General features: G+C 41.0%; 1 protein-coding gene across 1 annotated transcript; it reads left to right on the top strand.

The window, feature by feature from the left end:
- The first annotated feature begins 3,620 nt into the window (after nt 1–3,620).
- Nucleotides 3,621–4,577, top strand: LOC147358870 (olfactory receptor 4D10-like). The gene has a single exon (XM_086338804.1). The coding sequence runs from the start codon at nt 3,642–3,644 to the stop codon at nt 4,575–4,577; it is 936 nt and encodes a 311-aa protein (XP_086194930.1). The 5' UTR covers nt 3,621–3,641.
- Nucleotides 4,578–14,932: the final 10,355 nt, after the last annotated feature.

The raw sequence follows: 14,932 nt of genomic DNA on the forward strand, positions 1-14,932 counted from the left end.
CAATAAGGGTGGTGTCATCTGCATATCTGAGGTTATTGATATTTCTCCCAGCAATCTTGATTCCAGCTTGTACTTCTTCCAGCCCAGTGTTTCTCATGATGTACTCTGCATATAAGTTAAATAAACAGGGTGACAATATACAGCCTTGACGTACTCCTTTTCCTATTTGGAACCAGTCTGTTGTTCCATGTCCAGTTCTAAGTGTTGCTTCCTGACCTGCACACAGATTTCTCAAGAGGCAGATCAGGTGGTCTGGTATTCCCATCTCTTTCAGAATTTTCCACAGTTTATTGTGATCCACATAGTCGAAGGCTTTGGCATAGTCAATGAAGAAGAAATAGATGTTTTTCTGGAACTCTCTTGCTTTTTCCATGATCCAGTGGATGTTGGCAATTTGATCTCTGGTTCCTCTGCCTTTTCTAAAACCAGCTTGAACATCAGGAAGTTCATGGTTCACATATTGCTGAAGCCTGGCTTGGAGAATTTTAAGCATTACTTTACCAGCGTGTGAGATGAGTGCAATTGTGCAGTAGTTTGAGCATTCTTTGGCATTGCCTTTCTTTGGGATTGGAATGAAAACTGACCTTTTCCAGTCCTGTGGCCACTGCTGAGTTTTCCAAATTTGCTGGCATATTGAATGCAGCACTTTCACAGCATCATCTTTCAGGATTTGGAATAGCTCAACTGGAATTGTATCACCTCCACTGGCTTTGTTCGTAGTGATGGTTTCTAAGGCCCACTTGACTTCACATTCCAGGATGTCTATTATATTATTATTTATTATATATATGTATTAATATAGTATTATATATATAATATATAATATAATTATATGATTATAATATAATATATATGTAATGTGTATATATGAATTTTTCCATATGTATATATATTATATATACATATATTTTTTATATATTTATAAATAATACATATATATTATTATTATTATTATTTACTGACTGAGCCACCAGGGCATAAGTCAATTATATTTCTACAAAGGTGGGAAAAATACTCATCTCAAGCACACAACAAGTATACATATAGTTTTTATCATGTAGACTAGTTTAATATACTAAAACAAAATCAAAAGCAGGTATATTCAAAGCCATCAGCATTCTAGAAACAAAGCACATTCTATATGAAATGAAACCGTTTGATGAATTGAATTGATATTAAAGTACTATAATTGTGTGGACAACGTTACTAACATCCTTATCTTGCTCTGTGGAAAGAGAGTCCGCGTGGGTGCACTGTTGGAAAACAAGAACGCCGTGTGGTCCCCAAACATCACCTCACTCGCGTTTCTCTCTGTGAGGAGACCCATGAGACCGCGAGCACCCTGTGTAGACTCAGAGACCAGATGAACAGCAAAGGATTTGAGGTCCAGCTTTCTTTTTCTAGCTTTTGGCGGTGGAATGAAAACTCAGTCTGTGGTGTCCTCTGAGCCTAACACCCCAGCAACTGGACCTTCAAGTCTCTCAGGAACAGTCAGTGTCGTGTGTTAACAAAGCTCTGATGAGTTGTGGACAAAGGCATAGGCTTCACCTGCTGCCGCTGAATAATCTGGACACCAAGTAAAGTGTGTCCATGCGTATGTGTGTATGTGTGTGTGTGTGTCTTGGTGACTTTTTAATAGCTCCCACTGAAAATTCATCACCAGGGGCGTGCTCAGGCACTTGACTCCCCTTCCTCATCCAGTAATATTCCCTCCCCAGTTCTTATATGAGGCCAGACGTCAAGGGAGTTGTGCATAAGACACAGTGAAAGAACCTGAAGATGTGAGCCTTTGAATCTGCCCTTTCTCTCCTGAAAGGGGAGAAAAGACACTAAGATATTTAGTCTCCAAAAGGCTTTACCTTCAGAAACAAAATTTTCAAGAATTAGTGTCACCAGCATTTTGTTCTGCACTTGACCCAATGGCATATACTTCAGACTTGGAGTTTCAGGATCAAAGGAATTAGGTAAAGACATTTAACTTCTAGCTAAGGTTAAAGATTATGCATAGAGAAATTGAGATGTCATGACTGACTTTGTAAAAATAGTTTGATGTTAATACTCCTCAGTTCTATGAAATACTTCAGAGCTAAGATGGTCATCTCAGTGACAGCAAAGGTCCATAATACTTCTCAGTTCTATGAAATACTTCAGAGCTAAGATGGTCATCTCAGTGACAGCAAAGGTCCATAATACTTCTCAGTTCTATGAAATGCTTCAGAGCTAAGATGGTCATCTCAGTGACAGCAAAGGTCCATAATACTCCTCAGTTCTATGAAATGCTTCAGAGCTAAGATGGTCATCTCAGTGACAGCAAAGGTCCATAATACTCCTCAGTTCTATGAAATACTTCAGAGCTAAGATGGTCATCTCAGTGACAGCAAAGGTCCATAAGTCTGCTCTCCATGTCTGTGTCGCCACTGCTGCCCTGAAAAATGGGTTTATTAGTACCGTCTTTCTAGATTACATATATATATATATGCATTAATATAGGGTATTTGTTTTTCTGTGATTCACTTCACTCCGTATAATAGGCTCTAGGCTCATGCATCTCATTAGTACTGACTCAAATGCATTTCTTTTTATGGCTGAATAATATTCCATTGTGTATTTGTACATAGCTTCTTTATCCGTTTATCTGTTGACAGACATCTAGGTTGCTTCTATGTACTAGTTACTGTAAATAGTGCTGCAATGGACATTGGGGTGCATGTGCATTTTTCAGCCATGGTTTACTCGGGTAATCAGTGCAGTAGTGGGATTGTTGGGTCATATGGTAGTTTCATTCCTAGTTTTTAAAAGAAATCTCCACACTGTCTCCTATAGTGGCTGTATCACTTTACATTCCCACCAGCAGTGCACGAGGGTTCCTTTTTCTCCACTCCCTCTCCAGCATTCATTGTTTGCAGATTGTTTTATGATGGCCATTCTGGCCAATGTGAAGTGATATTGTAGTTTTGATTTGCATTTCTCTAATAATGACAATTTTGAGCATCTTTGCATGTGTTTACTAGCCATCAGATGTCTTCTTCAGAGAAGGCAATGGCACCCCACTCCAGTGCTCTTGCCTGGAAAATCCCATGGATGGAGGAGCCTGGTGGGCTGCAGTCCATGGGGTCGCTAGGAGTTGGACAGGACTGAGCAACTTCACTTTCACTTTTCACTTTCATACATTGGAGAAGGAAATGGCAACCCACTCCAGTGTTCTTGCCTGGAGAATCCCAGGGACAGGGGAGCCTGGTGGGCTGCCGTCTATGGGGTTGCACAGAGATGGACACGACTGAAGTGACTTAGCAGAATGAAAAATTAATTGGTGTGAAATTAAAAATGATAACAATATTTTAAAACAAAAACATATTAAATAAAATTAGATGTAAATTAAAAGTCTCTACTTAACACAAATACTTTTTCTTTTCAAAAATAGTTTTATGGGAAAACAATTGACTGAATGATTTCTCATATGATAATTTGATTGAATCACCAAACAGATTGCAATCTTAAAAATTTGGACAATTCAACACGTTGCAAACACTGCAGCAACCTGAGGAATACCTGAATTGCATTCATAGAAGAAAACAAAATGAATAGCTGAGCACTGCCATATGAAGTAGACTTCAGAATACAGACAGAAACAGGATGAGTCCATGGAGCTGGGAAACAGCACCAGGGTGAAAGAATTTATTTTCCTCGGCCTGACCCAGAATCAAGAACTGAGCTTGGTCTTATTTCTCTTCCTTCTTTTGGTGTACATCACCACTCTGCTGGGAAACCTCCTCATCATGGTCACGGTGACCTGGGACTCTTGCCTTCACATCCCCATGTACTTTTTGCTCCGGAATTTATCTGTTGCTGACATCTGCTTTTCCTCCATCACCACCCCTAAGGTCCTGGCAGACCTTCTGGTCCAGAGAAAGGCCATCTCCTTCAATGGCTGCTTCACCCAGATGTTTTTCTTCCATCTTATTGGAGGGGTGGATGTATTTTCTTTGTCGCTGATGGCACTGGATCGGTACGTGGCCATCACTAAGCCCCTGCACTACGTGACCATCATGAGTCGGGGGCGTTGCATTGGGTTAATAGTGGCCTCCTGGGCAGGGGGCTTCGTCCACTCCATTGTGCAGATCTCCCTGTTACTCCCCCTCCCCTTCTGTGGACCCAATGTCCTGGACACTTTCTACTGCGACGTCCCCCAGGTCCTCACACTCGCCTGCACAGACACTGCTGTCCTTGAGCTCCTGATGATTTCCAACAGCGGACTGCTCACCACCCTGTGGTTCGTCTTCCTCCTTGTATCGTATATGGTCATATTATTATTAATAAAGTCTCAGGCTGGGGAGGGCAGGGGGAAAGCCATCTCCACCTGCACCGCCCACATCACGGTGGTCACCCTGCACTTCGTGCCCTGCATCTACGTCTACGCCCGGCCCTTCTCCACCCTCCCCATGGACAGAGCTGTCTCCATCAACCTCACTGTCATCATTCCTGTCCTGAACCCCCTGATCTACACCCTGAGGAACCAGGAGATGAAGGCAGCCATGAAAAGACTAAGGAGAAGATTCATGCTGTTTGAAAAGGGATAGTCTCCTTATAGGCAGTGGGCCAAGATGCAAGTATACAACTGAGGTATTTTTTAAATATTAGCTGTCATACACTGGGGCTCAACCATACATAGACAATTCACTATACCAGAATGCACAGATACAAAGGACCCAGCACATCAGTATCGAACAGGAACATCAGCAGGAATCCAGATACACAGAAGAAAGAACATATCCCTGGAGTGCAGCTGACAGCAAGCCAGGCACAAATGTGAACTGTAATGGACGTGGGGGTCCGGGAGAAGGGTAGCACTGCAAGGTCCAGGCAGGGAGAAGGCCACGGGGACCCTGTCTCAACAGAGCAGGGACCCAGCAGCTGGGCCCAGCTCAACAACAGTTACCCTATAACTGTTTCCTAATCCCTGGGCCGGGAAGATCCCCTGGAGAAGGCAGTGGCCACCCGCTCCACTATTATTGCCTGGGAAATCTCATGGACAGAGGAGCCTAGCGAGCTACAGTCCATGGGGTCCCTAAAGGGTAGGACATGACTTAGTGACTAAGCAACAACAGCACCAAACACTGTAAATCTTCTCTGTCGTTTCTCTTTCGTCAGCCACTTTGGGTCTTCTTTTTAGTCAGTTCATCTGTAAAATACACCAGCAGAGCCCACCACAATCATTCGGTATATGTAAAGAGTCTCAGTTTTTAAGGATTTCCATTGCTTTTCACTTCTCATGACTTTGTCAGACTTGCATGTGACCTGGGTCTTACACTGTTTGATTTTGTAAAGTCCCCATATGTAATGATAAGCCATGGCAGCATCCGCAGCTACCTGCCCTGCTGTTTACATCACTTTCTCAGAAGTAAACTAGTTCGACTGGTTGAAAAAAGAAAAAGCCATACCAACTCAACAAATACTTTTATTTTTCCCTGTGTGTACTTCTCATTCCCCTTACCACTGTGCATTTTGTTTCTTTCTAATATTTTTATTGAAATATAGTTGATTCACAATGCTCTGTTAGTATCTGCTGTGCAGCAAAGTGACCAGTTGCACATATACATGTATACACTCTTTTGTAGATTCTATTCCTGTACAGGTCATTACAGCATATTGAATAGTCTCCTGTGCTTTTCAGTGGGGTTTTTATTATCTATTCTATATACATATTAGTTATCTATTCTCTAGATAGAATATATCTATTCTGTATATACATATCTATTCTATATATAGCATATGTCAAGTCCAGTCTTCCAATTTTTCCCTCCCCACAAATTTGCTTTCTACATCTGTGACTTAACTTCTATTTTGTAAATACATTGATTTGTACCATTTCTTTTGATTTCACATATAAGCAATAGATGGGGAAACAGTGGAAACAGTGTCAGACTTTATTTTTCTGGGCTCCAAAATCATTGCAGATGGTGATTGCAGCAATGAAATTAAAAGTTGCTTGCTCCTTGGAAGGAAAGCTATGACCAACCTAGACAGCATATTAAAAAGCAGAGACATTACTTTGCTAACAAAGGTCTATCTAGTCAAGGCTATGGTTTTTCCAGTAGTCATGTATGGGTGTGAGAGTTGGACTATAAAGAAAGCTGAGTGCAGAAGAACTGATGCTTTTGAACTGTGGTGTTGGAGAAGACACTTGAGAGTCCCTTGGAGTGCAAGGAGATCCAACCAGTCCATCCTAAAGGAAATCAGTCCTGAATATTCTTTGGAAGGACTGATGCTGAAGCTGAAACTCCAACACTTTGGCCACCTGATGAGAACTGACTCATTGGAAAAGACCCTGATGGTAGAAAAGATTGAAGGCGGGAGGAGAACGGGACAACACAGGATGAGATGGTTGGATGGCATCACCTACTCAATGGACGTGAGTCTGAGTGAACTCCGGGAGTTGGTGATGGACAGGGAGGCCTGGCGTGTTGCAATCCATGGGGTCACAAAGAGTCAGACATGACTAAGTGAAGTGAACTGAACTCATAAGCAATATTTGTCTTTCTCTGACTTTCTCAGTGTCACAATCTCCAGGTCCATCTGTGTCCCTGCAGATGGCGTTATTCCATTCTGTTCTATGGCCGAGGAACACCCTGCTGCATACATGCACGTCTTCTTCATCCGTTCTTCTGCCGATGAACATTCAGATTGTTTCCACACCCCACTATTGTAAAGAGTGCTGCAATGATCACTGGGGTGCACCTATCCTTTCCAGCTATGATTTTCTCTGAATATATGCCAGGAGTGGGATTACTGAACCATATGGTAGCTCTATTTTTAGTTTTTTAAGGATCTCCATAGTGTTCTCCATATCCCTTTTCTCTACACCCTCTCCAGCATTTACTGTTTCTAGGGCTTTTTGATGATGGCCGGTCTAACCAGTGTGAGGTGGTACCACATTGTACTTTTGATTTGCATTTCCCTAATAATAATGATGTCAAGCATGTTTTCATGTACCTTGAAATGAGAATATTCTCTCACATTATACACAAAAATAATTTCAAAATGAGTTAAAGACCTAAATGCAAGACTAGCTGCTATAAAACTCCAACAGGAAACATAAGCAAAACACTCTGACATAAATCATAGCAAGATCTTTTTGATCCTACCTCTAAAAGTAATGAAAAGAAAAACAAAAATAAGCTAATGGGACCTAACCACGTGCATTTAGGCTGGTGCACAACTAGAGAGCTTGCACACTGGAGCTGTGCACCAGAATGGAGACCCAATACAGTCAAAAAATAAGCGATAATTTTTTAAAGAATGTGGCCCTGGGATTTCTTTGGAAGGAATGATGCTAAAGCTGAAACTCCAGTACTTTGGCCACCTCATGGGAAGAGTTGACTCATTGGAAAAGACTCTGATGCTGGGAGGGATTGGGGGCAGGATGAGAAGGGGACAACAGAGGATGAGATGGCTGGATGGCATCACTCAATCAATGAGTTTGAGTGAACTCCAGGAGTTGGTGATGGACAGGGAGGCCTAGCATGCTGTGATTCACGGGGTTGCAAAGAGTCAGACACAACTGAGCGACTGCACTGAACTGAACTGAATGTAAATAAGACACTAAAAAGATAACAAAAGAAAAAAGTAGATTTGTAAAAAGAATGAAACAGAACTCTCAGACATGAAGGCTATAAAACTGAATAACTACCTGAAACTGCTGAAGAAGAGATCTTTGTGCCCTGTCGGTGGAAATACAAACCGACTCAGCCACTATGGAAAGTGGTGCATTCTTCAGGAAATTGAAAGGTAGAACTACAAATGACCTAGCAATTCTACCTCTGGCTATATGTCCAAAGGAAAAGAAATCAGGATCTAGAAGACGTATCAGAAATCCCATGGTCATGGTAGCATTCTTCATAACATCCACGATATGGAAATAATCTAAGTGTTCATCAACAGATGAACAGATAAAAGTGTGGGTAAATACATATATAATCAGCTATTTAAAAAAAAAAAAAAAGGAAATCCTGCTATTTACAATAATATGGATGGACCTTGTAAAATAAGTCCTAATGACATACATCAGCCAGAGAAAGACAAAGACTGTGTGATCTCATTTATATGCGGAATCTAAAAACCTAAATTTAAACAGAGCTGGTTTCCAGGTGTGGGGAGGGTGAAAGAAATGAGGAGATGTTGGCCAATATGCATAAAGCATAGTGTTAGTCCCTCAGTCGTGTCTGACTTTTTGGGACCCATGGACTGTAGCCTGCCAGGCGCCACCATCCATGGAATTCTCCAGACAAGAATACTGGAGTGGATAACCATTCCCTTCTCCAGGGGATCTTCCCAAACTGGGGATTGAACCCAGGTCTCCTGCATTGCAGACAGATTCTTTACCATCTGAGCCACCAGGCAAGCCCCAATGGGCATAAGCTTCCTATTAAAATATAATAAAGTTTGAGAGATCTAATACCCAGTGAGGTGATTCTAGTCACAATGTTGTATTATTTGCTTCAAAGTTTCTAAAGGAGTACATCATAACTGTTGTTGTTGTTGTTGAGTCACTAAGTCATGTCTGACTCTTTTGTGACCCCATTGACTGTAGCCTGTCAGACTCCTCCGTCCATGTGTTTCTCTAGGCAGGAGTACTGGAGTGGGTTGCCATTTCCTTCTCCAGGGGATCTTCCAGACCTAGATATTGAACCTGCAACTCTTGCACTGGCAGACAGATTCTTCACCACCCAGCCACCAAGAAAGCCCACCGTTTAAATGATCTCACCTCAATAAAGAATTGGTATATATGTGAGATGATGGAGTTTTTAGTTAATACTACTAAGATAACCATTTTGCAATATTCCATAGGAACCTGGAATGTCAGGTCCATGAATCAAGGCAAATTGGAAGTGGTCAAACAAGAGATGGCAAGAGTGAATGTAGGCATTCTAGGAATCAGCAAACTAAAATGGACTGGAATGGGTGAATTTAACTCAGATTACCATTATATCTACTACTGCGGGCAGGAATCCCTCAGAAGAAATGGAGTAGCCATCATGGTCAACAGAAGAGTCCGAAATGCAGTACTTGGATGCAATCTCAAAAACGACAGAATAATCTCTGTTCATTTCCAAGGCAAACCATTCAATATCACAGTAATCCAAGTCTATGCCCCAACCAGTAACACTGAAGAAGCTGAAGTTGAATGGTTCTATGAAGACCTACAAGACCTTTTAGAACACCCAAAAAAAGATGTCCTTTTCATTATGGGGGACTGGAATGCAAAAGTAGGAAGTCAAGAAACACCTGGAGTAACAGGCAAATTTGGCCTTGGAATATGGAATGAAGCAGGGCAAAGACTAATAGAGTTTTGCCAAGAAAATGCACTGGTCATAGCAAACACCCTCTTCCAACAACACAAGAGAAGACTCTACACATGGACATCACCAGATGGTCAACACCAAAATCAGATTGATTATATTCTTTGCAGCCAAAAATGGAGAAGCTCTATACAGTCAACAAAAACAAGACCAGGAGCTGACTGTGGCTCAGACCATGAACTCCTTATTGCCAAATTCAGACTTAAATTGAAGAAAGTAGGGAAAACCACTAGACCATTCAGGTATGACCTAAATCAAATCCCTTATGATTATACAGTGGAAGTGAGAAATAGATTTAAGGACCTAGATCTGATAGATAGAGTGCCTGATGAACTATGGAATGAGGTTCGTGACATTGTACAGGAGACAAGGATCAAGACCATCCCCATGGAAAAGAAATGCAAAAAAGCAAAATGGCTGTCTGGGGAGGCCTTACAAATAGCTGTGAAAAGAAGAGAAGTGAAAAGCAAAGGAGAAAAGGAAAGATATAAACATCTGAATGCAGAGTTCCAAAGAATAGCAAGAAGAGATAAGAAAGACTTCCTCAGCGATCAGTGCAAAGAAATAGAGGAAAACAACAGAATGGGAAAGACTAGAGATCTCTTCAAGAAAATTAGAGATTCCAAGGGGACATTTCATGCAAAAATGGGCTTGATAAAGGACAGAAATGGTATGGACCTAACAGAAGCAGAAGATATTAAGAATAGGTGGCAAGAATACACAGAAGAACTGTACAAAAAAGATCTTCACGACCCAGATAATCACGATGGTGTGATCACTCATCTAGAGCCAGACATCCTGGAATGTGAAGTCAAGTGGGCCTTAGAAAGCATCACTACAAACAAAGCTAGTGGAAGTGATGGAATTCCAGTTGAGTTATTTCAAATCCTGAAAGATGATGCTGTGAAAGTGCTGCACTCAATATGCCAGCAAATTTGGAAAACTCAGCAGTGGCCACAGGACTGGAAAAGGTCAGTTTTCATTCCAATCCCAAAGAAAGGTAATGTCAAAGAATGCTCAAACTACCGCACAATTGCACTCATCTCACATGCTAGTAAAGTAATGCTCAAAATTCTCCAAGCCAGGCTTTAGCAATATGTGAACCGTGAACTTCTGGATGTTCAACCTGGATTTAGAAAAGGCAGAGGAATCAGAGATCAAATTGCCAACATCTTCTGGATCATGGAAAAAGCAAGAGAGTTCCAGAAAAACATCTATTTCTGCTTTATTGACTATGCCAAAGCCTTTGACTGTGTGGATCACAATAAACTGTGGAAAATTCTGAAAGAGATGGGAATATCAGACTACTTGACCTGCCTCTTGAGAAATCTGTGTGCAGGTCAGGAAGCAACAGTTAGAACTGGACATGGAACAACAGACTGGTTCCAAATAGGAAAAGGAGCACGTCAAGGCTGTATATTGTCCCCCTGCTTATTTAACTTCTATGCAGAGTACATCATGAGAAACCCTGGACTGGAAGAAGCACAAGCTGGAATCAAGATTGCCGGGAGAAATATCAATCACCTCAGATATGCAGATGACACCACCCTTATGGCAGAAAGGGAAGAGGAACTCAAAAGCCTCTTGATGAAGGTGAAAGTGGAGAGTGAAAAAGTTGGCTTAAAGCTCAACATTCAGAAAATGAAGATCATGGCATCTGGTCCCATCACTTCATGGGAAATAGATGGAGAAACAGTGGAAATAGTGACAGACTTTATTTTGGGGGGCTCCAAAATCACTACAGATGGTGACTGCAGCCATGAAATTAAAAGACGCTTACTCCTTGGAAGGAAAGTTATGACCAACCTAGATAGCATATTCAAAAGCAGAGACATTACTTTGCCAACAAAGGTCCATCTAGTGAAGGCTATGGTTTTTCCAATGGTCATGTATGGATATGAGAGTTGGACTGTGAAGAAGGCTGAGCGCCTAAGAAGTGATGCTTTTGAACTGTGGTGTTGGAGAAGACTCTTGAGAGTCCCTTGGACTGCAAGGAGATCCAACCAGTCCATCCTAGAGGAGATCAGTCCTGGGTGTTCGTTGGAAGGACTGATGCTGAAGCTGAAGCTCCAATACTTTGGCCACCTGATGCGAAGAGTTGACTCATTGGAAAAGACTCTGATGCTGGGAGGGATTGGGGGCAGAAGGAGAAGAGGACAACAGAGGATGACATGGCTGGATGGCATCACTGACTCGACGGATGTGAGTCTGAGTGAACTCCGGGAGTTGGTGATGGACAGGGAGGCCTGGCGTGCTGCAGTTCATGGGGTCGTGAAGAGTCGGACACGACTGAGTGACTGAACTGAACTGAACAATTTTGCAGTGTATAAATGTGTCGATCAACACCTTGTATGTGCCTTAAACATACACAACTCATGTGTCTGTTTGTTGTCATTTTGTTCAGTTGCTCAGTTGTGTCCGACTCTTCGCAACCCATGGACTGCAGCATACCATGCTTCCCTGTCCTTCACAATCTCCTGGAGTTTCCTCAAGCTCATGTCCATTGAGTCTGTGATGCTATCCAACTATCTCATCCTCTGTTGTTCCATTCTCCTCCTGCTTTCAACCTTTCCCAGCATCAGTGTCTTTTCCAATGAGTCAGCTCTTCGCATAAGGTGTCCATAGTATCCTCTGCTAGCATCTTCTCCTTTGCCTTCAATCTTTCCCACCATCAGGGTCTTTTCCAGTGAGTCAGCTCTTTGCATCAGGTGGCCAAAGTATTAGAGCTTCAGCTTCAGCATCAGTCCTTCCAATGAATATTCACGGTTCATTTCCTCTAGGATTAACCAGTTTGACCTCCTTGCTGTCCAAGGGACTCTCAAGTGTCTTCTCCAGCACTACAGTTTGAAGATATCAATTCTTTATATCTCAAAAAACGTGGGGAAAAATACCCATCTCAAACACACAACTTGTATCCAGCAGTGTTTATCTTTGTAGATTAATATACTAAATGTACATATATCATATGTAGTTAATATACTAAAACAAAATAAAAAAGCAGGTAAATCCAAACCCATCAGCATTCTGTAAACAAAGTATGTTCTAAATGAGATGAAACCATTTAATACATTGAATTAATCCTAAATTACTATAGTTGTGATGGACAGCTTTACTAAGGTACTTATCTTGCTGTATGGAAATGAGAGATTCCACGTGAGTAATTTTGGAAAAAAAGAAAATTGTGTGTCCCCAAACACTATCTAAGTCATGTTTGTCTCCCTGAGGAGACTCATGAGACTATAACCATTCTGAGTAGACTCAGAAACTGGACTACTAGCCAAGGATTTGCGATCCAGTTCACTTTTCCTAGTTTTTTGGCAATATAATTAAAACTTGCTTGTCTATGGTGTCCTCTGAGCCTTGCACCCCAGTAAAATTGCACCTTTTAGTCTCTTGGGAACAGCAGCTGGCATGTATTGTGGATAAAGGCCTGGGTTTCGTCTACTGTATTATGTGTTTCTTGGCGACTTTTTAATAAATCCCATTGAAAATTCATCACCAACACCACAATCAGGCACTGACTTCCCCTTTCTTGTCCAGTAATATTACCTTTTCCATTCTTATATGAGGATATAGGCTGAGGGATTTATGGGTAAGATACAGTGAAAGGACCTTGAAGATGTGATTCTTTTTTTTTTTTCAGATGCAATTCTTTGAAACTGCCCTATCTCTCCTGAAAGTGAAGAAATATGTTTAGTTTCCAAAGAGCTTTGCCTTCAGAAACAAAATTTTCAAGAACTAATAACACCATGTTTTGATCTGCATTCGACCCAATGGCATACAATTCACACTTGGAGTTTCGGGATCAAAGGAATTAGGTAAAGACATTCAACTTCTAGCTACGATTAAGGTCATGCATAGTGAAACTGAGATGTTGCTATTGGTTTTGTAAAAATAGTTTGACTTTAATGTTTCTCAGTTATATTAAATGTTTCAGTGCCAAGACGGTCTTCTCAGTGACAGAGACGACAAAGATGGGTCTTAACCGTTGGGAAGAGGGATGTTGTGCTAAGTGGAGTGGGGAAATGGGGTCCATTCTTTGTGATCTTCAGAACTCCTTTCTACCTACAGTTTATCTTCAGACAGATTTTATCAAACACTTCTGTTATACAAAATTAGACTAGGTATGACTAAAGGGTTTTTAAAAAGATATTTTTTGTTTGTTTGTTTCCATCCTATTTCCATCTCTACCTTCCCTTCAACCAGATATAAACTCATAATATACTCCATATGAGAATTAAGAATAACATTAATACTTACTAAGTGATCAGTGTAAAATTAAATACTTTTAATATTTCTTCACTTATAGTAAGCTCAAAAAATAGTAGTTTTTTATGGCAATAGAAATGAGAGCAGGGATTACCTCTTGGGTAAAATCAGGGGGGTGGCAGAAACAGTGCACCAGGAAACACTCTTGTGCAATGAAAATATTTACTATTTTGACTGTAATGACTATCTGGACCTATATTCTTGTCAAAACTCATTAAAATCTGAGCATTATGTTCTATATAAATTTTACCTTAATTGAAGAACCAAGAGGTCTTCCCTCACCATGAGTTGCACTCACTGATTAAAACTGTAAAGGTTCTTTTAAAAGAAATTTTAAAAACCATTAAAAACTATTTTGGCCTTAAAAAAAGTAGCTTTTATTACTGCTGGAAATTAAGACATCACTTATCATATGTCCTATTCCACCCAATTTTGCTTCTTCTCTTTTCATACACATTTCACATTTCATCATGTGTTACATTCATCAATTTATACAACTCATTTATTTCATTAGGCTGTAAGCCTGATGAAATGGTTCAATTTATCTATATGCATTTGAAGACTCAATAAATGGTCACTTGCTGAGTATAAGAAGGAACAAATGATAATGACAAGATCTCTTAAGAATGGTTGATGTTGTTATTCAGTGGCTCAGTCGTGACTGACACTTTGCAACCCCATGGACTGCAGCACATCAGGCGCCTATGTTCTCCACTATCTCCCGGAGTTTGCTCAAATTCCTGTCCGTTAAGTCAACCATGTTCTCTAACCATCTCATCCTCTGCTGCCACCTTCTCCTTTGCCTTCAATCTTTCCCACCATCAGGGTCTTTTCCAGTGAGTCGGCTCTTTGCATCAGGTGGCCAAAGTATTACAGCTTCAGCTTCAGCATCAGTCCTTCAAATGAATATTCACAGTTGATTTCCTTTAGGATTGACTGATTTGATCTCCTTGCAGTCCAAGGGACTCTCAAGAGTCTTCTCCAGCACCACAATTTGAAAGCATCAATTTTTCGACACTCAGCCTTCTTTGCAGTCAACTTTCACATCATACATGACTACTGGAATAACCATAGATTTGACTATATGGACTTTGATGTCTCTGCTGTTACACAAATTGTCTTAGTTTGTCATAGTTTTCCTTCCTAGGAGCAACAGTCTTTAGTAAAAAAAACTGGGCATTAATCTGATGATACTGGTGTCTCTCCCTGCTGTGATCCTTCCACTCTTAATCTTTGATCCACAGAAGGAAAGAGGCAGAGGATAGCATGCCTGATATAGTCTGGACCACCTCTCACAAGTGGGCCAC

This window comes from Bos grunniens, chromosome 15 (assembly GCF_055505025.1).
Source record: "Bos grunniens cultivar Pamir isolate PY7600 chromosome 15, Bosgru_T2T1.0, whole genome shotgun sequence".
Classification (NCBI taxonomy): domain Eukaryota; kingdom Metazoa; phylum Chordata; class Mammalia; order Artiodactyla; family Bovidae; genus Bos; species Bos grunniens.